We start from the raw sequence: 27,219 nt of genomic DNA on the forward strand, positions 1-27,219 counted from the left end.
ATTTGCTTCATACATATTGAAAAAGCTCATTTAGACACGGACTTTCGTAGATGGCTCCCTCTCTATTTATGAAAAGAAAAATAGAAGCAAAACACACGGGGCTAAGGCACGGCTTCTCAGGGCTCAGTCCCCTGGACCTGCGGGTTCCTCGGTGCCGTTCTTTGTGCCCCGGAGCAAACGTTAGGCAGTGTTTCTTCTTTTCATTTTAAAGTATTTAAAGACTTTACTTATTTATTTTTAAAGAGAGGGGGAAGGGAGGAAGAGAAGGGGAGACACATTGGTGTGAGAGCCAAACATCGATCGGTTGCCTCAACCAGGACCAAACCGGCCACCCAGGCATGTGCCCAACCCAGAATCGAACCTGCGACCCTTCGCTTTGCAGGACGGTGCCCAACCCACTGAGCCACACCAGTCAGGGCTAGGCTGCATCTCTTGAAAGGGAGCTCTAATAATGTGCCTATAATTTTCTTCCAAGTTACTAAAAATGACTTTGAGTTTTGATTCTGGGGCCTCTTTGATTTTACCAGATGTCTTGTTGAAAGAAAGGCTTTTTGGGTAAGAACAAAGGTCTGTCCACCACACTCCTTAAACGGTTGGCCATTGTAACAGAGGGCCCATGGGACCCGGGCTCGTCAGCAGGGACACCAGAGTTTATTTGTAGGCAGTGACCACGCCACCGCCATTTCCAACATTCATCCACAACCTGAACACGGGTAACGTCTGAAGGTGTCAACGTTTTATTCTTATAAAACAAAACAAAACAAAAAAAAGTTAATCTTATTTTTTTTTTAAGTATTGTATTTATTTATTTTTTAGGGAGAGGGGAAGGGAAGAAGAAAAATAGAGAGAGAAATATCAATGTGTGGTTGCCCCTCACACACTCCTCCCAACTGGGTACCTGGCCCACAACCCAGGCATGTGCCCTGACTGGGAATCGAACCAGCGGCCCTTCGGTTCACAGCCTGGGCTCAATCCACTGAGCCACACCAGCCAGGGCAACAAGTTGATCTTAAAACCGATGTGCATACAATCTCCCTTAACTCACTTGCAGCTGACTCGGAGCTGCAACTCGAAGCACGTGAGCCAGGCAGGTGCCAGGCTGAGGTGGGCCGGGCGGGGCTGCGGTGACCACAGAGAAATTCTCATCCAGTGACTCCTGCCCTCCCCACCCTGGTCCTGGGCCAGCAGCCCTTTTCATCCTGTGTGAACCCAGCGTTTCTATGGCACAGAGAACGCATCCCTGGGAGCCCCTCCATACGATGCTAGTATTTACGGATGTGCGAGGGACCTTAACTCCATCCTGTAACACAAAGCGCACCAATTCTGATTCTTGCTGTCTGCTCAAGACTAATTCTGTACAAGGCGCCCCACTGCACGGACGTCCTGTGACGTGCCTGGGCAGCCCGTTCCACACGCAGACGGCGGGCTGGGCAGGGGTGGGGGGACAACGGCGAGGACAGAACCCTGTGCTGGGCGGACACGGTGCCAACTAAGCCTTCCAGTGTTGAAGGTGTTGACTTTCCTGGTAGGAAAACTGAGTCTCGGAGAAGGCGAATGCCTTTGGCCAAGTTAAACAACACGTAAGTGACCTCTCTCCACAGAAGATCCAGTTTTTCACGGGTGTCTCTCAAGGGGGTGTTTCTCAGGCAGCACGCCGACTCTCGGAAATCTTTTTTCCTGGAGAGTGCGGGTCCCAGGCCAACCCCCAAAGACCCTCCTGCTAGATGTATCAGGTCCCTGGGGGCAACGAGGGGGACCCGCTGGGGGTAGCGGGGGAATGGAGATTTCTTTTAGCGGTCACCTCGGTAATTGGCATGTTTAACCAAAGCCCCAGTTTTTAATGAATATTCCTTTGCATCATTTCATTTGCATCTTTACCTTTCTCCCCCGTTAATGACTGCTTTGCCCATTCCTCTCATTTTCATTCACGGACCTCCCGAACAGGGCAAGGTGGGTGTTCCTAAATTCTTCTCCTTCCCAGGGGGCCCGGGACACAGGGGCCAGGATTTCACAGACTGTGGCAGGAAGGCCGTGTCTTCCAATCACAGGTTCACCAGATGGCTCCGCCCCTCCCCCCACCCCCAGCCAGCCCTCTCTCTGTTAAACACCCCCCAAACCAGGCTGATTAAGTTTTAACTTTCGCTGGCAGGGCACCTGCTCCAGAAATTCCTCCTCCCCCTATCTCCTAGGGCTTACACCACAAAAGTCAACATTTACACTGGTTAAGATTTACCAAAAGGAAGTGTGGCCTGGAATGCGTCCTTTGAAGTCCAGTCTAGAAAGAAGGAGCCCTTCTCAAATACATAAGATAAGAAACCTCAAGCCCTGCTGGGGTGCTGTCTGCCATGGGCCCCTCTGTTTTCCACCTGGGCCGTCACGCCAGCCTACGCTGAATCCTGAGCGTAAGTCCAGGCGGCAGTCTCGGCTCCAGCATAAAGGGGTTTATCGGGCAGCAATGCAATCGAGCGGCTCCCTGGAAACTCTCAGCTAGAACTTTCTCCCTGACTGAGGTATCACCTCGGGGACCCTTACGAAAGTGGAGCCAAAGGGCGTGGCCGACTCTGCAAGTGGGACAGATCCTGAGCCCCACAGTCCCCTCTGAATTGATTCTCTGAAGTCTATTTCATTGGAGGTGGGCGACAGGCAGGGCGCACCAGCCCAGGAGAGATGCCGGCTGAGTAAGCACCAGATAACCAGGGCAAACAGAGTCACCAGACACTGAGGTCATGCAGATACTTTTGGGGAAAAGGAAGTAAAAAAACTCCCCGTAAATCCTCCCAGATTGCTGGTGTCAGCCCACGGGCATGCTCCAATCAGAAGAGGAAGGATGCCTGCTGGGGTATGGCTTCCGTATCCAATGAGAACCTTCCGTTCCTAAGGTGCGGTCAACCAAGAATCCTGACCACACAGGGCCGGCCCCAGGCGATGAGTGCATGCACCGTGAGGTGAAGGCCAAGCTGATGAAGCAAGGGCTCGCTCAGAAATAGCACTCCTCGTAACCCACTCTGTCCTGGCTACCTGCTGGCTGCTTTCCCTGATGTGGGCACTAGTCTTCAGTCCCGCCCAGTGAGGCAGGCAGGTGTTCTTCCCCTCGCCCTGCGGACGGTGAGGTCACCAGGGCGTGTCCTTGGCTGCACACAGGCCCCCGAACGGTCGGCAGGCGCTAAAAGCAGGCTGCCTGGGACCCTAGTAGAAGCACGGAACCTCCAACATCATGAGAGGCCCAGCTCAGCACACGTGACCTTGAGCACATCATTCAACCCTCCAAGGGTCTCTCTGATTTCACTTGTTTTCAGTGACAGCATTTCAGTGGGGGACACGTCAGAGAGAGAAGTTCATCCACACCCATGCACCTGCGCCACCTTCCTCACTGACCCAGCTGCGCGTTCAGACCTCGACAGCATGTATGAATGCCACAGACTCTGGTGATGCTTCTTCCTTGCTCCTGGGGCCCCTCTAAAGGGAGAAGCATGTTCCCCCTCATGTGAGCTTCTATTCTCACTCTCTGTTCTTCCACAGCCAGGAAAGCAGCCAAGTTAAGTAAGGCTACATGGCACCAGGGACACTCGGGCTTTCGTTAACCGAACATCTGGAAGCACTGACCTTGCGTGGGTCTTTGATCAAACTGGGCCCTGGCGAGGCCTCCTCAGGACGGTGAGACAGAGCACAGCCAGAGCCTCCGGGCATTTATTGCTGCCTCCAGGCATTTATTGCTGCCTCCAGCTTCCCAGCCTCTTGCACAGCCCATTCTCACTCATAAGGCTGTCCCTGAAGAGCTAACGAGACCCCAGACGGTAAAACGCTCTAATCATAAACATCCCAGAACGTACTGTGTGCCGGGCCCCTTAACACACCATTTGCATGAGTCAATATCAGACATGCGTGTCAGATACAAAAATACAGGGCGCAGGGTGAACAGATGGACCAATCAATACATGAAGGAGTGGAAGGAAGAAGCGGGGGAGGGACGCAGGAAGGCCAATGGGGCCCTGAGCCGTGCCCAGAAGCTTGAGGTTCTCTAAGGCCACTGGAGGACCATGAGAAGTTTCTGAGAAGGACAACAACTCGCTCTGGAAAGCTCTACGGAAGGAAATTCCCAAAGTAGTCACGTGAGTTACTGGGAAATGATCTCGGAGCCGGGCCACGCACTTAGCCAAGGACTGTTCCGATGGCAGATGCACAACATGACACCTGGACCCAGACGGCGGCCCAGGGGACCACGAAGGTCACAGGACTAGGAGAAGGGTGGGACAGACTCAGAAGACCTGAACTGGCTGAAAGCTCACTCCATTTCTGTCCCATGAAACATGCCGATCTGCAAAGAGAAACCCTCCGAAATGTTTTTTTCTTCCCCCAAGTTTCGAGTGTGACATCAGGCGGTCATGCCAGCGTCCCGAACCACTAGCTCATATCCCTACTACGGTCACCTCATCACCTTCAAACACAACAAAATGAGCAAACAGAAATCCCTGCAGCACACTCACGCCCACAGCAGCAGCATCATTCACAACTCCTGGAAGCCGACACTTGGGACGCTTGGAGTTCCTGGTGACAAACCCTGACCCTGTTGTCCCTCACCCCAGGACCCCAGGCCTCCCCAACCACGGGAACCTCAGCCCCACGTCCTGGCTGGCATCCTCGGGGAGATCGGCAGGTTCCAGAAAAGGCTTTAGGGCAAGAAGAGGTGGCGTCCCTGGTGGGAAGTCTCTGGAAGGGCTCCTGTCGGAGAGCCCCAGGGCCAGCCAGGGGCAGAAGGGACACAGTGGTCACCGTACTGAGAGCACAGAATGGGACCAGGAAGGTCGGCTTGCTTCTGCCCACTTCTGTCCTCTGCTCTGACTCAAAGAAGACGGGCTGGGGACGATTAAATGTCTCCATCAAGCCTCCCCGCCACCATGCAGAGAGCTGGAAACTTGGTCCATTGGATGAGGTCACTTATTCATTCTGCACTCAACTATTAGGTATGCACATACTTAGGGTTATTTTGTCTTACTGACGAAGTGGACTATTAATAAAAAGCTCTCCTTCTGGATCTGACAGTACTCCTGTTTTCTATATACGTGGCATGTATTTTGTCATTGTAGCTATTCCAGTCTTTTTGGTTAGCACTTGTGTGGCGTATAACCTGTGTAGTTATATTTTAAGTGAATTTTCCATAGGTGGCCTAGCACTCGAGCTAGGCTCGAGTCTCGTTTTTATGCCCAACCCGACAGCGTCTGCCTTTTACCTGGAGCGTGCAGCCGTTTACTCCCCATGAATTATTGACACGGCGGGATTGGCGCCCACCAACCAGCCCCTGGTTCTCTGTTTGTCTCAAACAGAGAAAAAATTCTCCACAAAAAAAAAATTCTCCACAATACACTATTATTGTGTTTGCTTTAAATGGTCAATTAAATTTTACAGAATTTAAGAAAAAAAAATTTAAAGTCTCGTGTTTCTGGTGCTCTTCATTTCTCACGTGGATCCCAGTTTCCATCTGATGTCACTTTCTAAGAATTTCTATTAACATTTTTTGTTGCGTAAGCCTGCTGGTGAGGATTCCAGTCAGCTTTTATCTGAAAATGCACTGATTTTGCCCTCATTAAAATTTTTTTTTTCTTTTTAATTTATTGAATGTAGGTGTGGCGGGGGGGGGGGGACAGAAAACACTGATTTGTTGTTCCACTTAGTTTTGCATTCATTGGTTGATTCTTGTCTGTGCCCTGACTGGGGATCGAACCTGCAACCTCGGTATATAGCAGAGGTGCCAAACTCCTTTTCGGTGGGGGCCACATCAGCCTCGAAGTTGCTTTCAAAGAGCCGAACTAATTTTAGGACTATATAAATGTAACTACTCCTTAACTGTTAAGGTGTTGACATTGCATTTGGCCCTTAGAAGGCAACCACAGGCTGATGTGGCCGCCGGGGAAAAGGAGTTTGACACCCTGGGTACATGAGGACAATGCTTTAACCAACTGAGCTACCCAGCAGGGCTGCCCCCGTTTCCTAAGGATGTTTTTGTTGGATAGAGAACTGGAAACTAATAGTTGACCTCTCCCCTTTCAGCACCTTAGGAATTATTATTCAAGTTATTTTTTAGCTTGCACTGTTTCTGATGAGCGGTCAGAGCTAATTCTCACTGTTCTCCTGCATGTATCTTTACTCTCCGGCTGGTTTTCCGATTTTCATCTTCCATGTTCAGTGGTTTGACCGTGATATGTTTAGGTGTGGTTTTTCCATACGACTACCCTGCTTGGGGTGGGGTGAGCTCCTTGGATCTGTGGGCTGGTATTTTCTATCAACTTTGGAACTTTGCAGCCAACAGAACCGACTGGGTTCTGACCACCAGCTCACCTCGAATTCCCAAGACTGTGGCTCCACCTGAGAAAGAGCAGGCAGAGAAGAAACCCCTCCCTCGATGGCGGAAGGCCGCAGAGCGGTGCGCTCCGCTCACGGAGAGCGATGATGCCCGGCACGCACCAAACACACACAGCCGTCTCGCATGGCTCCAGGGGACACCCGGGAGCCGTGTGAGATCAGTTCACTTACTCCCCCATTTTACAGATGAGACCCCGAAACACAGAGAGGCCTACCAGTGACCCCAAGTCGCAAAATCAGTAAGGGGTGGAGCCAGCACGAAACCCAGGCAGCTTGCCCTCTAAGACTCGGCTCCTTGAACAGTCCCCTTTCCTGCCTCTCTAGCTTTGAAATGACACGAGGGGTTTGCTTTTCAAAAAAAAAGTGGCTGCGCAGATGTTCAACATCAGCAGTCAGTAGGGAAATGCAAATCAAAACCGCAAGACACACGGGTACAAACTCACTAGAATAGTTACTATTTCAGAAAAAGAACAGCAAATAACAAATGTGTCATTGGTGAGGGTGTGGAGAAACTGGAACCCCTGTGCACTGCTGGTGGGAAGGGCAAGTGGTACTGCCACTTCTCCCGTGGCAGCGGCATTATTCACGGTAGTTAAAAGGCAGAAGCAGCCCAAGTGTCCAAGAACAAGGGAGTGGATAAGCCAAAGGTGGTGTGCACACACAATGGAGTATTACTCAGCCTTAAAAAAGGAAAGTCAGGCCCTAGCCGGTAGCTCAGTGGCTTGGAGCATGGTCCCGATACACCAAGGTTGCAGGTTCAATCCCTGGTCAGGGAACATATCAGAACCAATCAATGAATGCAGGAATAAGTAGAAAACAAATCAATCTCTCTCTCAAATCAATAAAACACAATTTTTTTAAAAAATGAAATTCTGATATCAGCTACAATGTGGATGAAGCAAAGACATTGTACCAAGTGAAAGAAGCCGGTCACAGAAAACAAACACTGAGTGACTCCATTCACGAGGAACCCGAGCAGTCGGAGTGGTAGGGACAGGACGGAGAACGGCGGGGGCTGGGGGCCAGGGGCCGGGGAGAGGAGAGAAGGGGAGCTGGGCTTTGACGGGTGTAGAGTTTCCGCTCCGTGAGAGGAGAAGAGCTCACCTTTCACGTGGTGGTGATGGTGGCCCGGCCGTGTGAACGCGCTCAAAAGCCACCCTCCGGCACACGGAGACACGGTTAAAGTGGTGTATTGTATGTTAGGTGCGGTTTACCCCAAGCAAAAGTAACTTTCCAACAGCACACGAAAACAAAGTCTGTGTGTAATAAACCTCAGCACGTTTACTATTAGAGTTACAGAAGGAAGTATATTGAGTAACAGTCTAACTTTTTTTTAAAAAAATGGGGCACTGCCTGCATTTGTGAACTTCTGGAGTCGAGAGAACATTTGCAAACAGATTAAGTACAGTGTGGCCCTTGCCGGGTCCACATGCCAAGCCCGAGAGGCGATTAAACCCCTGATTTCTAATCAGAAGGTTAAAAAAAAATCCCTTCGTCAAAGAGAACAGGAACAAAGGGCCAGTGAGCCCGGAGTTCCACGGTGAGAGCTGGATCAGGCAGTGTAACAGGGCCCCTTCCATCTCCCCATCGCTGCATCCCAGCCCATGTTCTCATGCAGCCGGGTCTTCATGACGTCACCCGGCTACTGACTTGCACTGATAACACATCACTCATCGTGGCGTGGCCCCTCACAAAGGCAGGCAGAGTCCCCGACTGCCCACGGGGACGTGCGGGAGCCATACTCCAGGAGCGCAGCAGTGAGATCTCAACTGTTCCCGTACACTCGCCTGTCCTTCCCACACAACGGTGCCTCTCTCTCCCCTCAGTGAGCGAGCACATTGGGAGTGCCGGAGCACAGGGCTCTTTCTGCAAGGGCCCTTGTGCTGGCATTTCCAAACAGCTGTGCATCCTCAGAGGGCAGGAGGCAAAGAGGGAATCAGCAGAGGTCTCAGCGGGGGTGGGCTCTGGGTGCAGCACCTGGGAACTGACCACATACTAACACTGTTGCTATCACACCCACCTTTGCTCAGTACCTCCGCCATGCCACCTGCCACCTGCCAGGCCACGCCAACCATTGGGCAGCATCTCCAGTTCTCACTACAGAGCAGCGTCTGTGGGACCCAGCTCCCCTCAGGCTCTAGGAAGGACGCAGAACTTCCTCCGGAGCCTGGATTCCAGCCACGGCACCCGGGAGAGCGTGAGGCTTAATAAATTTTCAAATTAGGACACACACACACAGACACACACAATGCTGAGGCGTGGTGGGGAACTCAGTGAGTGTCGGCAAGGTCCCTAAACACACCCAGCGACCTTCAGGGACCACGCAGCACGGACAGGCATTCGGCCGTGGGGTCAGAGAGCTCCGGATCGAAACCTAACCCTCTTGCCAACGTGCTGTGTGACCCTGACAAAGTCTCTGGCCTCTCTGGGCCTCTGCCGCCTCATCTGCACAGAGAGGACAAGTGAAACAGTGACAGCCTATAAAAGTCCTCACTCAGTGGCAGCTGTCACCACCTCCAGCTGGGGGGGTTACGTCTAAGGAGATTTCTGGCCTTGATTATGGTTTGAACATGAAATCGCAACAACGTGGCAACATGGCACTATCTTCCTCCTGAAAGCGAACCAAGTGCGATTTGAGAAGAGAAAGGAAGTGGACTCTGAGATGGCATCCTCATGGGGAAAAAAAAGCACAAAAGAAACCTACGAATTACCTAAAATCTGTAATGCCTGACTCCGTCGTGGCATCACAGCAACCGGTGGAAGGGCTGGGACACAGCCCACAGGGGACTAACACTGGATGCTACCCTCGCACCCACAAGCCCCTGCCAGGGGCCCGCTGGGCACGGAGCCCTTTCAAGGCATCCAATCCGTTCTTTCCAGAGAGCCGAGGAAGGTGCTGACCTCCTCGGGACTGCGAGGGCAAGCTGCCCTCACCTGGACCTCGGACACTCGGAGGTTAGCTTGTCTCTGGCTCTGAGGTCACCTGTACTCACAGAAATCTGGACTGGCCCCCGGAGTCTCCAGGCCAGACCTTTCCAAAGCCACCACACCCTCACCAGCCCCCAGAGGTCCCCCACCCCCCACACACACACACATGAGCAGGACCGGAGACGGCCCCCTGGCTGGACTGGGAACGCAGGTGTCATGGCGCTCACGCCGCTGATAGGAAGGAAATGCATTTGGCTTTCCAGAGCTGGGTGGTGAGCAGTACGGCACGTGGCAGGCAGGCAGGCACCCGGCTCTCCCTTCACCAGAAGGATTAGGACGGCCTGTCCAGGGCTTCTGATATCTCCGCGTGAGCTCTGCGGAGGCAGTCATTCCTGGTCGGGCAAACAGCCACTCAGAGCCTCACACAGAAAATCCGGGTAGCGACCTCCAAGAAGTGCTGGGGAAAAAGCCTCTAGGGAAGGCTCAGGGTCCGACAGACAGCTCTATTCCTCAACTCCTCCCACCTGGCAATCCAGCCACCCCGGGTGTGAGGCTAGGCCCAGGGCTGCGCCTCTGCCGACTGGAGGAACCCTGGGCTCTCCTCAGGTCTAATGCTTGCCCTCTGGCCCCACAGCTTGGCCCAGGACTTCAGACTGACCAAGAGAAGAGTCAGAGGGTGGCAGTTTCCTATTGGGAAGCATCTGCTCAACATCCTTGACTCGGCAGCTTCTCCTATGCCTCTCAGCCCCCCTCACTTGTATCCATTCATTCATCCTGTCATTCATTCATTAGTACAAAATCTTATGCTTGGCCTAGGGAGACAAACAGGATGCTTCACCAGTCCACAGAGAAAAGACATGAGAAAGAACAAGTATGTGGAAGATTTGTGTTAGAAAAGGGTGGCAGATGGCCCCTCCATGAGCTGGGACAAAGACAGCCAGGCGGGCTCCCTGGAAGAGGTGGCCGTCGGCTGTGTGCAGCAGGTCAGGGAGGGAGGGTCAGCGGGCAGGATGCACATGAGTTTTTGCAAAGGAAAGAGAGTGTGTTGTGGGCGAGGGGGCAGAGGGTTTCAAATGTAAGGTGCACTAGATCTTCTGAATAGCACATTAAACATGCAGATTCCTGGAAGCCCGCTGAGACTCTGATTCAGCAGGTTCCAGGTGGGGGCCCAGGAATCTGTGTTTCATACGCTCCTTGGGTGAGTGTAACACAGGAGGTCTGTGGACCACACTCTGAGAAACCCTGCTTTGAAGGAACGGAGCGGGGGGTTGCGGGGGGGGGAGAGCCATTTGTGGCTTTGATGGAATATTGACTGATTTTCCTGGAACGCCCACAAAGGGACTTTGGACAGCTCACTAATGACTCGTTCTTCAGTCCTTTTACACAGACCCACATGTAACCTCAGACAAACTGGAAAGGAAGGCAGGGAGGGGGTCCGGAGCCTGGCTCACACTCCCGGGGCCGTCGCCGTGTCCCGGGGCCGGGGGTGGGTGCTGCTGCAGGAATGTGTTGGGCCGAGGTCCAGGCTCATGCCGGAACACTGTTCCCAGGTGAGCCAGGGCCCTGTGAGCAATGATGGGAAAATCCGCTGGAATCCAGCCACTTCCTCGCCACCCTCAGCCAGGAAGGGCCAGGCAGGCCACGGGCCTCTTGGAGACTTTCTCGCAGCCTGAGCTGGCTGGCTCCCTGCTCTCTGGTCCCCTGCCCCCCAACCCCCACCCCAGCAGGAGTCTGCCCTGCTGCCACCCACTTGGGCTCCCCCGGCTGGGACTAGGGCTGAGGGGCTGGCTCAGCCAGCCTAGGCCTTGGCCGCAGGCTCTGTCTCTGCCCTGTTGAGAGCTCATGCCCAGGAGCCACCCTTTCCATGGCTGGTTCAAGCCCTTGCCTGGGAAGCTTACTGGGGACCCCAGCCCTCCTTGTCCTGCTCTTGCCAATGTCCTCTGAAGGCCAGAATCCTGCCCTGAGATCTCTGCCAAGTGCCCCAGGCCCCCCAGGCCCCAGTTCTGCCCGCTGTGGACTTCCCGCACAGCCCGCATCTGCTCTGACTTCTGGCACCTGACCCCGTGGGTGGACACGCTGGGGCCTCAGAAGGCAGTTTCCCAGCAGGTGTGATTCCCTTTCACCTGGGCCTCCCAGCTTCAATCCTTGTACCGTGTGGGGCTCTGGAACCAGCTAGGAAGCTCCCTTCCCTTGGGCAGGTGCTTACAACTGACTGAAATAATCCGCCACTTACTGATGATGTGACTCTGCGGTGAGCCCTAAATCAGAGCTGGTGAGAGCCACAGCGGAACAAAAAACGAAACTGGGCTACGCAAACCTAAGCAGTGTTGGGCGGTTACTGCCACTCAAACATCACCATGCCCGAGGATCACTGGGGATCCTGTTAGAACACAGTTTCTGATCCCGTGGGCCTGGCATTCTGCATTTCTAACGAGCTCCCAGGCAACGCCAATGGGCTGGGCCACAGGGTGAGCCCGAGCGAGTGGCAGTGGGGCAGCAGTGGGGTAGCACCGGGCAGGCTCCTGGTGGGGGATGGGGGGCCAGGGGGGCCCCCCAGGGAGCCTGCTCAGGCTGCGGAGGAAGTCTCCAAGAGGCCCCGTGGACCGCCTGGTCCTTCCTGGCTGAGGGTGGTGAGGAGGTGTGGCCAGACTCCCGCGGGTTTTCCCATCACTGCTCACAGCGTGGCTCACCGGCCGCGCTGCCGTCAGCAAGAGGGTCGGAGTGACACAACGAATGGAAGACGCCACAGGGCGTGAGGCCAGGAGCAGGGCTCAGAAGCGAGCACGCGCTCAGCTACAGTAACCTCCAGGTCCTGCCATCGCCGCAGCACTCAGAACAATTTGCTCTGCACGTTCTGAGCAAGAGTAACCCAGGGATGCCAACTGCCCACGGCCTCTCCCGAGTAGGCAGCTGCCGACCGAGTTTGGTGCCACATGACCCCTCCGGCCCCCCGTCATGGTTTCCTGTGTCAGGTGAATCCAGTTCCAGGCCAGCTCTGTGACCTTTCCGAATTAGCATCTGTCACAAGAACTTGACTTTGGGGACACCGGGTTAGCCATGGGTGCTGAGCTGAAGGACTCTGAGACAGACTAGGGGCAGGAAGGCCACAAAGCACGTGCAAACTAATGCTGCAAGGGTGTCACACTAACTGCCCACATTGCTGAGTACTCGCTCAGAGCCCTCCCTGCTGTCGGCTAAATGGCTTAAACGAAAGAATGCGCACTGTAACTCCCACCAGAATCCTTCACAGTGGATGGCTATCTAAGATCTAAGAGCCTGAGCCCTGCAGCCAGGTGGCCTGAGCCTGGGTGCAGCTTTGCTGCTTTCTAGGCTGTGTGACCTTGGGCAAATGCCTCAGCCTCTCTGTGCCTCCGCTTCCTCACATCTAAATGGGCATGGTAACAGTACCTCCCTCAGAGGGCCAGAGCGACAGTGAAGCTAACAAGATATAAACCACTTAGAGCAGCACTGGGCACTCAGTAAAACTTGGCTATTATTTTACGACTCTTAGCCTCATTTGTAGAGAGAGAGGAAAACGAGACTCGGAGATTAATTAGTCTACCCGAGCTCACGTGGCAAGTAAGCGGCAGAACGGATTTGCAACCAGGTTCATGAACGTATGAACAAACTTTCGACTTGTTGCAGTTTGTAGGCTGCAGGAGGAAACCGCGATGGAGGCGGGAGGACAGAAGGGACTGGAGGGGAGACACTGCTGCCTTGACTTCTCAGTCTCCAGCGGCAGCTCCCACCAGCCCGGCAGTGGGGGCCGGAGAGCCCTTCCTGAGACTGCAACTGGGGACGCGTCTGCTCCCGTGACCAGTGCTTCTCAAAAATACGACGGCGCCAAAGTCCCTTGGGGGCTCTGGGAGCCCGGATGCCACACCCTCTGGAGGTTCTGGCGAGGCTCAGGGAGGCCGGGCTGGGAGTGTACACTGGGCTCCTCCCCTAGGAGACTAGGATGTTTGTGGGCAGGCAGGTCACGCTGCCTTGGTCGGGGTGCGCACGGAGCTCCCCGGCCCAAAACGAGCAGAAAAAGCACGGCTGTCGCCCCTCGGGTGAGTGGCACAACCTCTAACTGGAACTGAGAAAACCCGCTTGAAGAGGCCGAGGGAGGACCACTACAGACGTATCGTATTACATGGGAACAGCAAACTCAGTTTTCCTGCCTGCAGAACTTTAGAATACGACAGCGTGCCCTTGGGTGTCATCCCCAGGGCCTGTTGTTTCTAATGCAGCATCCTCGTCATGTTCCCAACCTGTAATTATGTTGTCTGCGTCTTTATTATTTGTCTGTAAGCTCCAGGGGGAACAGTGTCCCTGTTCTCTGCTGCACCCCCTTCCCAGCACGGCTCTCACCAGGAACCGAACGCAAGGAGGTGATGGCCTCTGTTTGGTTGAAAGGCTACCCAGCGGCGACAGAAGTGGAAGGTGGTCCGTGCATGGCCAGAGCCACTTCAGGCCAGAGACGAGCCCGCTGACTTCGAGTGACTCCCAGACACACACCCTGAAGGATGTCTGAACGCTGCAGACCGAGCCCATGTGCTGTTCAGACACCAGAATCCACTGGGAACTTGATTCTGCTACATCTTTCCTGCCAACGTAACAGGAGACGGGGCTCCCCTGCGCAGAATGGTCTATCGGGAGGGTGACTCGAAGGTGCTCATCACCACCGCTACGGACACGGCCATGTGGTCAAGGCAATCGAGCCTTGGAGGGATTTAGAAAAACCAACCGCCGTCAGCAAAAAAGCTCACTTCCCCTGCTCCCTGAGAGAGGGACATCCGCTGAGAGAGGAGGAGGAGAGCAAACGGCAAGGTCGGGTGCTCAGACAGACAGACAGACCCTGAGCCCAGGAACCAAGTGGCCACTGCAGGCAGGAAATGCAGCAGCGAAAGGGGCTCCGGTCAGAATTATGGGGATGCATTCCCGGGCTGCTCTCCGTGCCAGCCTGGTCTGACCCGCAGAATGGGGAGGAACATGCATCTGGGGGGGGGGGGGGGCAGACAGACTGGGTCCCCACCCCACTCCTGCCACTTGTGTGAGCTGTGCAATCCTGGGCACATTTTCAACTCTCTGAGCCCCAGTTTCCCCGTCAGCAAAACGCAGAGGGGCGACAGTTCTGACTTCACAGGGTTGCTATGTGAGAATCGGATTGGACGGTGCGCACCGCCCAGAGCTTGACACGATCTGAAATCTGAGTGAATGCTCGCTAGGATCAGCTCCTACCCACAGGCCACGATCTCTGCGGGGGCAACATCTGCATCCCCACTCCCTGGCCGGCGCGAGGACAGATGTGTGCATGAAATCCAGACCGGCTTCTGCTGAGGGCGGACGGCGGATGAAAGGGAGGCCCAGCCCCCAGCGCCGCAGCTCTGAAGTAGCTCAGGCCAATTTATTTCAAAGCATTCCGGCTGCAATGGGAGTTGAAAGATTTTCACATTAAGGCAACGATGAGCCCAAATCCCTTTGATACTTAACACATCAGGAAAGAAATGGCAAGATCGGTATAGCAGAGGGGAAATTACTAAAGAGCAAGGTGCCTGACATCCCCTAAATATCTATTTCTCCCCCTCCCACCACGGTTCTTTTAGGGCTTCCTGAATGGACTCCGTTTTTCTCTGCAGAGCTGTATGAATCTCACGTTGCAAAGCTCTTTGCAAGGCATGTTTGCAGAATCTCTCAAACTCCACAAGCGCTCTGAAGAAGGCAGTCTTTACCTACTACAATCTGGCTGTGCCCGAGAATCAGCGGGGGAGTTTCTAGGAACCCCGTGGCCCGTCCATCGTACCCCAGACCCCCGGTGGGTGGGTCAGGCAAGGGTGCTTTCAGCTCTCCCTTCTGGAGAGTCCAATGTGCCAGTGAATTTGAGAACTACTGATGCCAAACTCCCCACCACAACCTCCGGGTCTCCGCTGTGGAAGGGATCTCAAGGGTCATTACCCACCATTGTGGAGGGGCGGCAACTAGGGCTAGGAAAGGCAGGTGCCCGCTGCTATGAGGAAGGGCCAGAAACAGAATCCCAAACTCCCAACTGGGAAGCCTTCATTCATTTCCTGGCTAACGTGCTCCTACTAAGTGCCAGCCACTGGCCAGCCTATTAACCAAGGATGCAAGAAGACACGGGGAGTCTCACTGTGCTACAGGATAAGGTACACTACGGAGCCCTTCCGAACTTCATCTGTGAATCACGATGCCAAGATGTCAGGAGACGGCGGGGCCTGGGGAAGGAAGCGTGGAGGCCCAGCTTGGACAGTCAGGGGTAGGGGGTGACATGAAAATGCTCACAAGCCAACAGAGACCATCTGGCCGCCTCTACGCATGCTAGGTTTTGCAGGCGACCGCTCACGGACTGCTTTAGGCCATTCCGGCTGCAAACATCTGGCCCTTGGTTCCCAGACTTGAGTGGGGGGGGCGGAATCACCTGGAGGGGCCCACCCCCAACGGCCCTGACGCAGGGGGTCTAAGGTGGGATGTGAGCGGCTGTGCTTTACCGAGTCCCCGGGTGAAGTTGACGTGCCGGTCTGGGACCACATTTGGGGGACCACATTTTGAGAACCACCGGGGCACGGTGACCAGCAAGGAGGCTGAAGAAATACCCAGGGTCCTCCACTGGCTGCCGGCCCGTGTTTGCCCTCCGTCCGCAAAGGAAACAAACCTCTCAGGCTGGTTTTGAGACACCTTGAGTGAAGACACTTCCTAATGTTCCCATTGACGAAAGTCACTGTTTCCCGAGAAGATACTACCTGCTTGAGTACGATCAGTTCCTTCACAGGAACAAGAAGAAAGTGGTTCATGCCCAAGAAGAAAAAGATCTGGCACTCAGCATACACGAACCGAGCACACACTGTGCGTGTAACACGGTCGAGGAGGCCTTCGAGGCTGCGGTCAGATCCGTCCAGACAGTGGCACCTGGATACAATGAGGGACCTCGAATCTGATGCTGACCAGCCCCTTCGGGGTGGGGGGGTTCTAATCAATTCTCACTGTGCCTGTGAAGACGCTGAGGCTCATCAGGGCTTAAGTAACACGGAACCGAGGTCAAAGGACTAGCTGGTGAGAAGGCTGAGAGGCAAAGCCAAGTAGTAGTGGTCATGAAGACAGCCAAGGACCATGCCTCCCAGCCAGAAAGGTTCTTCGGAGGGAGGGGTTTGCCTCTTTCCCACCCCTCCCCTGCACCCCTAGAGCTGAAGACGGGGCCCAGAAGCCCCACCTCTGAAGAGCAGCTCAGCAAGCCAGCTGAGAAACAAGGACGACCATTTCCTCGGTCCTCTCCCAAGCAAGAATAGACGATTCTATACCTTCCAACGTAAAGAACATTTCCTTCAGGCTTCTGAAATCCCCGCAGACCCTGTGCTTCCCCAGGATTTCTTTCACAATGGAGATCTGCCCCCACCCAGGCCTCGGGTCAGCGGCAGAACAATAGACCTCGTCCCTCGCAATCCGGGACTGCAGGTCCACGGGCTGGCTCCAGAGCCACTCCCTCCAGCCCTCTTAGCATATGAAGGAGGGCCAGTTCCCTCACCTGCCCTCTTCCCTTTCCCAGGCTGTAAACCAGGGATCAGAGGAGGCCCCCTCCCAGGTCCTATTGTGAAGCATCAAGGCCTCAACTGGAACCGGTTGGAAATGCAAATGTCTGGCCCCTGAGTAGCCCTCCCGCCACACCAGGGTGGGAGCAGGCGGGGGAGAAGCCCTCCACGGGGTCCTGACACTTCCCCCGTCTGACAACCACTGCTCGAGGAGGTAACCTCCACAAGGGTAGGATTTTTGTTGGTTTATCACTGCCTGCCATATTACAGACACTCAATCCTTTCACAGGCCTCTGGTAACTGCTTTCAAATGAATGACCGCACCCAGATGCCACCGGAGAGGAAGGAAACCGGGGATGGAGGGCCTGGCATTTCTACCCAGAGCCGCACAGCTTGAGGACTGTCTCCCACTGATCCGGAGTCCGTTGGTCCTGCCTCACCCCTGCATCTCCAGCCCTCAGCCCCGGGCCCCACCCACCACCATGGCTCTAGGTAACACCACAGGCACAAAGGCCTCCCAGCTCCAAGTCTAAGTTCACATCCCAACTGCCAACAAACAGGTGTGCCCATGAGTCTGCCCCTCCACCTTCCTAAGGTGGGTGAAAGACTGCAAGAGAACACCAAGCCCCCAGCGTCAAGCACTTTATCTGTTTAACTGCTCGTCCATCTCCCTCGTCCAAGGGTACAGACAACAGGGACTTTGCTCTGATCCTCCCGGGCTGACAACACAGCCTGGAGCCCAGTGGGCACTCAATAAATACCTGCGGAGGGAATGGCCCTGCTGGGTGGGACGTGATAACTACCAGTGCCCTCTGCGCCGCTGTCAGGCTGGAGTCAGCTGGGGCGGGGGGACTTCCCCAGTGTGGGGGACCCGGTGTCAAAGGCGGGTGGGTACACGTGCATTCCAGAGACCTCCAGTCCCTGCCCTAGCCCCCGAGCTCCGCTGGGACAATGGCAATTCGCTTCCCTGCTTCACAGGCAGCCTGGGGCCAGCTCACTGGCAAGAGTCACTCTAGTCCAGAAATTCCTAAGAAGGGCTTGTCTCTGATAAGACCGGGGAAAAGAATACGTTGATTTACTTATGCGAGGAGGGCTGCCAAGGTGGCCTGAAAGCACTGATGTCACTGTGGCTCACAGGGAAGGGACCTGAGCTGGCAAGGATGGGGCCACGGTTCCAGCTCCCCTTCCTACGCACAGGCGGGTCATCGAGCCGACGTCGGCACCGCCCCCGTTCGGAAGCCCGAGGTGCACGAGGCACTGGGCGGCCACCCAAGGTGCGTGGTGCCAGGTCATCCTCACCACAGCCCTAGGGGAGAGGTGGGGGTGGGGGGGAGGCAGGTGCTGCTCTCCCACAGCCCCGGAAAAGGAACATGTTCAAGGCCACTTACTGGGCGTAAAGGACAGAGCCAGGACTGGACTTGGTGTCCTGTGCAGACCTTGATGAGGGTCTCATCGACGGCAGGGAACAGCGTGGTGTGTTAACCGGTGTCTGGCTGGAACCGCACAGACATTTTTCTGCAGAGTGGACATGGCGTGTCCACACGCCAAGAGGTGTGTTTCCGTTCACTTCTCTGGAGTTAGAAAGTCCCTTTCCCTCTGCTGCCTGCTCCCTCTCTCCAAATTCTCTGATAAGGCTCTGGCCCTGGCTGGGTGGCTCAGCTGGTTGGAGAGTTGCCCCCTTGTGTCACAAGTGTGGGTTCGACCCCCGTCAGGGCACACACAGGAATCAACCAATGAGTGCGCAGTAAGTGGAACAAATGGATGTTTTCCCTCCCTCCTTTCCTCTCTCTCAAATCCATTTAAAAGAAAGAAAGAGTAAGGCTTTCTAATCAGACAAACCTAGATTCAGATTCTGAATGCTGCCTCTTTCTACCGACATGACCTTGAGTTTGCGACCTGACGGTTCTTAGCCTCCATTTGCAAAATGCCAGAAAAACAACCTAAAAGCAACAGTGCGGAGGAAGAGTCGAGGTAACTCTGATCATGGTCCTCACGGTTACCACCAGGTGCCAGCTGCTAGCCTCACTGTTGGCGAGACAAAGGCAAACGATGTTCTCGTCAGGAATTCCTGGAATACGTGGGGACGCCGGGAGCTCTCGCTATCCAAGAAAGGGCCCGACAGATGCGGGGCTGGGAGGCTGCCCCAGGGCCATCTCTCGCTCGCGGCCACCTGATCCCTGTATCTCGATACTTTGCCTTCCAAGGCAGGTGCCAGTCAGTGGATCCCCAGGGCCCCCCCCAGGGATGAATCCAACAAGTGAGCGCCTCTAAGTGGGGAGCAAGCCAGCGCGGGGATGGCCGAGCCGCCACCTCCCCAGGCGCAGCGACAGCAGGCAGCTGGCTGGGGAGAGAGTGGGCAGCTGCCGTTGGCCTGCTGTCCCGGCTGCCAGCGAGTGATAAATGGAGGGGGGGAGAAAAAGCCAACAAAGGTGTCCCTAATCTTGATGCCGCTTCATTTTTTTCCCCCCTCTGGCTGACCATTGAATGAGAACTTAAGCCTCGGTCCTCTTTCTTAGGCAGACATTTGAAACGGAAAGATCCCATTTCTTCCCAACGGTGAGCTGTCAGCAGCAGAAGCACTGAGAAGGGAATGGGGGTGGTGGTGCCTGGAGTAGCGGGGGGGGGGCACCCACTCCACTTGTCCTTTTCTTCCCTCCCCCCACTTTCTCTACTCCACCCCCTCTCCCCCCGGCCAGCATCTTTATAGAATGGTCTATGTTCTCCCCATACAATGACGGTGAACGCCTGTCCCCCCTTCCTCAACTGCCCCCCACTATTTTGGCAAGAGGTGTTCTGCTCCGGAGCCAGAGGCTTAATGGCTCACTGGTGAAGGTTAAACAACAAAACGCCACTGTATCCCATTTCGGAGTTTGCTCTCCTTTTATCCTGCTCACGCTGAAGCGGGGATTCGGGGCGGCCAACAAGCGGCCCGGGCCCCGCGCTCACTGTTCTACTGAAGGGTGTGCCCGCCAGAGGGCCCACTCTGCGCCCAGCGCGACTTTTTCACAGGGTCTCTCAGCCCAGATGCAGCCTTCAGCCCTGACCCAGTGGAAGTGGCAGACGGTGTCACCCAAGCCATTTCTGCAAAGGAAGGAACTGGAACTCTCTTCCCCAGGCGCCTCCAGATACTCACTGCAGAGAGCTCCTGACACTGGGCACCGGCAGCCAACTGCCCCTAAGCTGGCACTCCCCGCACCCCCCGCCCCCCCGCCAGTGCCTTCAAAGCCTGACCAAGGCTTCTGCCATCCGAGAGCTCTGCAGCAGCACGCCGGCCACCTCCAGCCACCATGTATCCGAGCCTTGCTTCCCCTACGTGCACCTGAGCTTGGCGTCCCAGCCTTGCAGTCACTGAGGCAACCTGACTCTCGCCTCTTCAGAAGAGCAGTGTTCCCCAGCTACCTGAGGTCCCCGGGGATTGGAGAACCAGGTCAGGTTGGCTAGGCCACAGTCAGGCGGGATGCTGCTGGGAGAGGAGCTGCCTTGACTACTAATTCCTGGGCCACTGGGAGGATTTGCTCCAGCGACTTGGAAATGACTCCGACCTCGACCCACACGGTGTCCTCCTGAGTTGCTTTCCCTCCCAGGGTTCTGGTTACCTGGCCGTTCCCAGGAGGGAGAGTCTGCGCCCCGCAGTCTCCCAAGCCGCCCGCCCTGTGGCTTTCACCGGCTTCTCTGATCCACCCTCCTTTGCCACATCTCTCCTCGAGGTCCACAGCAGATCGGCCTCATTTTAGGGATAAGGGGTCGCTCCCAAGGCCAGCTTGTCAACAGGGTCCCCCGGAGCCCGGAAATGCTACAGCTGCTGGGACGGGGGATTCAGGCAGGAGTCCCAGGAGCTAGCAGGGCTCCGATCTGGGGTGCGTCCCCTACCAGTGCCCTTGAAGCAAGTTACTTAACCTTTCTTAAGTCTCACTTTCCTTCCTCACCAGGAGACCGAGGTGACAGTATCTATCTCACACAGTTGGTGAGAGGATTACATAAGATCATACTATAAAACACTCAGTGCACGACCTAAATATTAACGCGAGCATTTATTATTATTTTATTCGTTTATGGGTTCCAAAGTCTCTTATTTCTTCCTGGTATCTATACTGATGCTTTTTAACCTTATTTCTTTCTATTGGCAAAAGACACTCCCGTGCATCGCAGACTCCTACGGACCGGGAGGAGAAGCAACGCCCACTGACAACCTGTGCGGGCGCATCCGCAGGTATCAGAGGGTTGGGAAGAGACGCGTGGAGAACGTGGAGAACGCAGGCTTTGGGGAAATGCGGTGGCAGGCTGGTTATAACTGCTGCTTAAGAAACTGGTGAAGCCCTGACTGGTGTGGCTCGGCGGGTTGGACATCATGCCGCAAACCAAGGGGTCGCTGGTTCGATTCCCAGTGAGGGCACGGGCCTGGATTACAGGCCAGGCCAGGTCCCCAGTTGGGGGCATGTAAGAGGCAACTGGTCAATGTTTCTCTCCCTCTCTCTACAAGTAAATTTTTTAAATCTTAAAAAAAAATAAATTGGTGAAAAGTAACATCAATCTGACAATCACCTAAAGTCCACTTTGATTATTAAAAAAGTAACTCCCTTGCCATTGCTGGGACTGTACCTGTTTGACAAACAACAAATTCCTATGGCACAGCTCACCGCTGACCGTGACACCGTGAAAGAACTCACTGGTCCGCACAGGGAAAGGGTTCTGGAGAACTCAGCCACAAGCATGAAAGACGCCAAATTATTACAACGGATGAGGATACACTGGACCTGATTTTTGCAGCCGAACGAGGAAAGGAGACTGGCACTGGAGACTCGAGGTTGACATCTATTTGCTGTGTGACCTTGGGCAAGCCACCGGTCTCTGAGTCTGTTTCATCCGTGAAATAAGAATGCTAGAGCGCACGGCCAGAAAGGTCCTGCCCGCCTGCCAGCCGCTGCAGAGCGAGGCAGAGATTCGGCCTCCGCTTGACTTAAGGGTCTGGCAGGCAGTTCTAGTAAAAGCTGCAAGAGCTGGCGTCCCCAGGTGTGCCCTGCTCATCGGTCACTACACTACCTGCCTTAACTCACTTAGCTTACTTCATGCTCGGCACTGCCCTTGCCGGCTCAGGTGCACCTCCCCATCCCACCGAAGACAGACCCGGGGCTCAGAGAGCGTTTGTAACCTGCCGGCCTCCCTCGGGTGGCACGTAGCAGGGCCAGGGTGCCAGACCTCAAAGGTGCACCCTCTCTCCGTGAGCCACACGTGCTCTCTGGGTAACCACGGTCCGGCTGCCCGACAGAACGGCTGCAGGTAAGCGAAACCAGCACCATTCCCCAGAACCAGATTCCTCAGGCCATGGGGCAGGAATCTCGCTTCAGCGGGCAGCTGGGTGCTGTGGTGATTAAAAATGGGGGTTCACCAGGCCGAGTGCCTGTCGTTGGCATCTCGGCTCCACAGAAGCCAAGTGAGCGGCGTCACCAAACTCAGCCCCGCTGAGCCTCAGGGAGACAGACTACTACCTGTTCCCGGGGCTGGGAGGGGGCCTGAAAGGAAGCACCCATACGAAGTTCTCAGCAGACTGCCTGAATGCAGCAAAAGCTCAATCAGTGTTTCCGGCCCACCTGCACAGGAGGGAATACAGGTAGTGACGAGCACTTAATAAACGGATCTATGGCGTCAACTCATAAACCTGGGGTCCACGAGCCCCCTGAAATGATGGGCTAGAAACTGCCCTCATGCTTTTCTCCAGGAAGCAGCCTTAGCCCTTGGCAGCTTCTCGTAAGGGTCGGTGACCAGAGCAGGTTAAGGTCTTTGGACCGCTGCAAACCCAACTCCCTAGAATACAAATGATGTCTGAAATAGCACGGTGAGCCCACGTTCTTCCTTACGTCCTCAGAGGGGTGGCTGAGTCCTCTCACCACGGCCTCTCCGCCATGGGGGCCTCGGGCACTTATCACACAGACCCCGAAACTGTGCCCAGCATTCGCAGGTGGCCCCTGGAAGGAGGTCTGACCACAAACCACAGAGTGAGCAGGATCGGGCTTCAGGAACCTTCTCTGCAGGGCCAGTTCCAACAATCCACTCTCCCTCAGAGAACAGCCAGGGTATTTGTTTTGGCATACCACTAAGCTAAGTACCCGTGCCATGCTGGCCCTTTGCTGGGAGCTCCCAAACGCACCAGGAGCCACTCCACTCAAGGAAGACCACTCCACGGGGCGGCACCCCATTCCCCGACGACCCGCCACCTTCCCAGCCAGGGTGCCGCTGGAGCCTTTGGCCCAGTGGGCAGGGCCCAAGCTGCCCACTGGACCCTCTCCGGTTGTTGGGACAACCGTCCTCAGGAATTTCGGCCCCCCCAGTCTTCCCCTGGACGAGAAGGGGACAGAGCTGGCACGGCCAGCTGCCTGGCGGCTCTTCCAACCCCCCGTGAAAGGGAAAGCTGAACACTGGATTCCCTGCCCCCAGCAGCCTGCAGGCCCAGGGCGCACAAACAGCCCGGCCCCAGAGGGAGGAATGTGCCGGGACATTCTTCGGGGTTGGTAACCCGAGACGCTATTTTGTTCTTGGTGGCTAAGAAATCACTTTTCTGACTCCAAGGCCATCGGACAGACTTCTTTTAAATTCAGGGGAGTGGGCAGGCATCTCCCTGACTCAGGTGCGGAAGACCAGTGCAAGCACACACGGGAGGAACTGAATGTCTGTGCGGGGTCTTTTTGTTTCGCAGCATTATCCAGCTGCAGAATCGATCGCCCCGCCCCTCCACCCCAAAGCCGTCTGGCTCCTTTCTAGCTGTGTCACTAAATCGTTGTCCTCCTCTTCGCAGTCCCCTCACCCTGCGGCCTACTCCCACTCCCAAATTCTGCCCTGGGGTCAGGAGGAGGAAGAGAGGCCGAGGAGGAGTGTGAAATCGGATCCGGGAGCGGGCAGGGCCCTTAGAAACCCCCTGGCCAGCCCCATCCTCGCCCCAGGGAAGGGCCTGCACCTGAGCTCACCTCCAGCGATTCGCCCGGGGCAGGACCTGAGGGCAGAAATCTCTGCAGCGGAGCGGGCAGGCAGGCAGGAGAGGCCAGAACGGAGGCCCCTGCTCAGCTCTTTGCCCAAACTTCCAAAGCTGGCCACAACAGGGACCCCAGGGCTGCACTCGGAACCCCTTGGCCTCGCACATGCCCAGTGCAGGTGCACGACCAGGAGGCACAAAACCAATGAGAAGAAGTGAGCAGCTCCATTAAACACCTGTAAGTTTTCCAACTCCTCACTGGTGCTTGCCAATCGGCCTGAAACAAAGGCTGCAGGGGCCTGTGGCAGGGCCTGCTGTGGCAGAGGGGGTGCACGGGGGACGGGGGGGGGGGGCATGGGCAGACCACAGCAGAAGCTAGCCTGCGATGGCAGTGGCTTGTTTTTTTCCTCCACTCTATTTTCAAGGATCCTTTCTATGTACAGCAATTGATGTTAACTAGTTTCCTACCTGTGAAAGTGGTTTAAACTTTTTCACGGGGACTCGATTTAAAGTCGAGCATTACGTTAAGCAACAGCACAGGTAGACACAGCCAGCCACTGGGGAGGCGGTCTACACAAGGCTAGAATCTGGGAAGCTAGGCTGCAGCCAAGTCACGTTTTCGCGGCAGTAACGCAGCTTGCCCTCTTCCCAGGGCAAAGAATCACTGTCGTTTCAGAAGCTCTCTGCTACCGCTCTATCAGCCGCTCGGAGCCCCGGGGAAGTCAGGCCGCAGATGTGTGCCCGGAGCGAGCCAGCAGCGCCCGGGTGTGTGGATGCCCACCTCCGCCACCCAGCTGACAGCACACCTGCGGAAGGCAGCTGCCGGGACCTACGCTGTGGTGGGGGAGGGCAGCGGAGCCCCAGCCTGTTCTGGGGGCGAACGAGGGGCTGCCTGGTGCAGCAACACGACTGGCCCTGAGCGGGGCGGGGAAGGAAAGTGAGTCACAACACGGCTGGAGGTTAGAAGTTCAGCGCTGGTGAAGAGCCTGGACTGTGAGAGACGCGACAGCATCGAGACGAGTGAATCACACCCCTGGGCCTCGAATTTTATCCTGTTTGAAAACGGGAGCCCGACTCTGTTTTCTGCATCCTCGCCAAGTTCTGACAGCTCCACTCATTACGGCCCCCCTTCAGAGCAAACCAGGCGTCTGACAAACAGGGAAACTGAGGCTCGGCGGTTCGAGCAGCTTGGCCGGGGAACACTCTCTGGCATTAAATATTTCCCTTCCAGGGAAACCGCCGTGAGACCTCCGGCAGGGTTCCGAGTGTGGAGCAACCCAGTGAGTGTGCAAGTGAATGAACTCAGGTGCTCACTGGGGTTCCTGGGAGTCTGAACTCTCCTTACCTTCCTTCTGCTTTTTTGGCTACTTTGTCTTTGCTAATCCTCACCTTGCTACACACCCGTCCTGGCCTTCTGGGACCTCCACCCCAACCCAGAAAGATGAAGCGTCCAGAAAATTCACCGCCATTGTTTCACAGGCACCTAATGCCCAAGGTCACAGTGACCAGGTGAAAATTCCACATTCCTGAGACGCTTCGACCACGGACTGTGGACTGCGTTAGGAGAGGACAACGAAGGTCCCCCAGAGGGTGGTCCTACCTCCCCCCTCACCCAGGACATAGATGGGGAGGAGGTGCATGTGTGCAAAGAAATTCCAAGCAGTGGAAGCCGAGAGAAAGTCTGGAAGCTAACAGCCACACCAGGCATCTCAGACTCCACCTGCCTCAGCAAAAAATCCCGTGCTACAGCCGGTGTGGTGGCCACCAAGGTCACCACGCGCTGGTGCAGCGCTGAGGAGCCGGGACCCACAGCGGGAAAGGGAGGAGGAAGGGGCGACAGGCAGGGCTTGGCGGGAGGCCTCTCACCTCCACCTACATCCTCACAGCCTCCAAGTTGCTGTGGGTTCCCGGGGACCCAATCTCCCCGATCAGACCAGCCCTCCCCGCTCCTCCTCACCCCCGGCCTCCAGCCCCCCACCCCCCTGCTCAGGTGTCTTCTCAGAACCTCAGAGGCACCTGTCAAAAACCACACTCCGGGCTGCCTTCCCCAGCGCGCGGTGTCTGTCCTTCCCCCAGCAGTCTCCCCTAGACTCCGGAGGCCCTGCCACCCCCTCCTAACCGATGCTGCCCCATCCCCCTCCCCGCTCTCCGCCCCACGCCGGGGAAAGCCTCCCCGGGAAGCCCCAGCATCACTCGGCTCCGAAGTCCCCCCGCCTTCGCCCGACTTCTGTTCCTAAAGGGGGCGGGGGCGGGGCTACAGCTTGAGGTCAAAACTCGGGGCAGGTGCGGGATGGGGCCTAAGTCCTCCATCTAGGAATGGCGGAGGGGGGCAGCCTGGGCCAACTCGCGGGCTGTCCCCTCCTCCCGGCAGCCCACAGGGGCGGCGGCATCGCTCCTGGAGGGGAATGGAAGTGGAGGGGCGAAGAGAGCGCTAGAGGCTGGCAGGGCGGCCGCCCCCCCCGCCCTCCTGGCCAGTCCCAGCCGGTGGCCCCTAGGGCAGTAGAGGGTGCCAGTGGGGGTGGGGGTGCTCCCGGGTCCTACCTGTCCCGCGGGTCGATCCAGCTGGTGGTGCGGCTCGTGTGGTCTATGTAGTAGACCTTGCCGTCGAAGTCGCGCGCCTGCTCCCAGCCCTGCGGCAGGGGCAGCTCCGGTCGGGGCATCTTCCCAAGTGCAGCCCGCACTCCCCCATGCAGCTCCCGACCGCCGCTGGGGTCCCCGGCTCAGCGGCTCCGGCCGGCTGTACCCGGCCCGGGCGGCAGCCGAGGCACCATAATCGGGGGGGGGGGTGGCGCCCGCGGATTGGGGGCCCTAGTGAGGGCCGGCCGGCGCGGCGCGGCAGTCCATGCGGCTCCGCTGCTCCCCGGCCCCGGCCCGGCGCCGCCCGTTCCTCCCGCCGCGGGCCTCTCAAGCTGCCATGTGCGCCCGCAGCGGCGCGGTGCGGGCTCGGGTGCGCGCCCGGCCGGCGGGGCAGAGCGAGCCGAGCGCAGCCGCCGCCGCCTGCCTTCCTCCGCCGCGCGGCGCGCTGCGCCCTCCACGCCGCCCTCCGCCGCCTCTTCCTCCCCTCAGCCGGGTGCCGTCCCTCCTCTCCGCTCCGCCGTTTTGCGCCCGCTCGGTTTGCGACTTCTGCCTCCGCCAGGTGCGGCTCAGGCGGTGCAGGTAACCGCGCTGCCCCGGAAACGGGAGGCGGAGCGCCGGGCGCCTGGGTTCCAGGTCCCCTCCCCACGCCCAGCGCCGCGAGGGCGGGTCCTCGGGCCGGAGACGCGCCCCCTCGCGGGACAGTCCGAACCGCCGGCCGCCCGCCCCTACGCGGCCCGGGGTCAGGGCACAGGGAGACCTCCCCTTACCTGGGTCCCAGACCCAGGCTGGACCCCCGGAGGCTGAGCAAGAGCCGCTCTGCCTCTGCGTCCCAACGGTCCTGCCTTTCTCCACCCCGAGTGTCCAGGC

General features: G+C 56.6%; 1 protein-coding gene across 2 annotated transcripts in view; it reads right to left on the bottom strand.

The window, feature by feature from the left end:
* Positions 1–26,443, bottom strand: part of WWC1 (WW and C2 domain containing 1) — a 119,203-nt gene extending 92,760 nt beyond the window's left edge. For both annotated transcript variants that reach the window (XM_045823060.1, XM_045823052.1), the window contains exon 1: positions 26,317–26,443. In XM_045823060.1, the coding sequence (XP_045679016.1) occupies positions 26,317–26,435 (119 nt within the window). In that variant the 5' untranslated portion in view covers positions 26,436–26,443. The remainder of the gene's footprint in view (positions 1–26,316) is intronic.
* Positions 26,444–27,219: the final 776 nt, after the last annotated feature.

This window comes from Phyllostomus hastatus, unplaced genomic scaffold (genome assembly GCF_019186645.2).
Source record: "Phyllostomus hastatus isolate PE091 unplaced genomic scaffold, TTU_PhHast_1.1 phas_contig_150, whole genome shotgun sequence".
Lineage (NCBI taxonomy): Eukaryota > Metazoa > Chordata > Mammalia > Chiroptera > Phyllostomidae > Phyllostomus > Phyllostomus hastatus.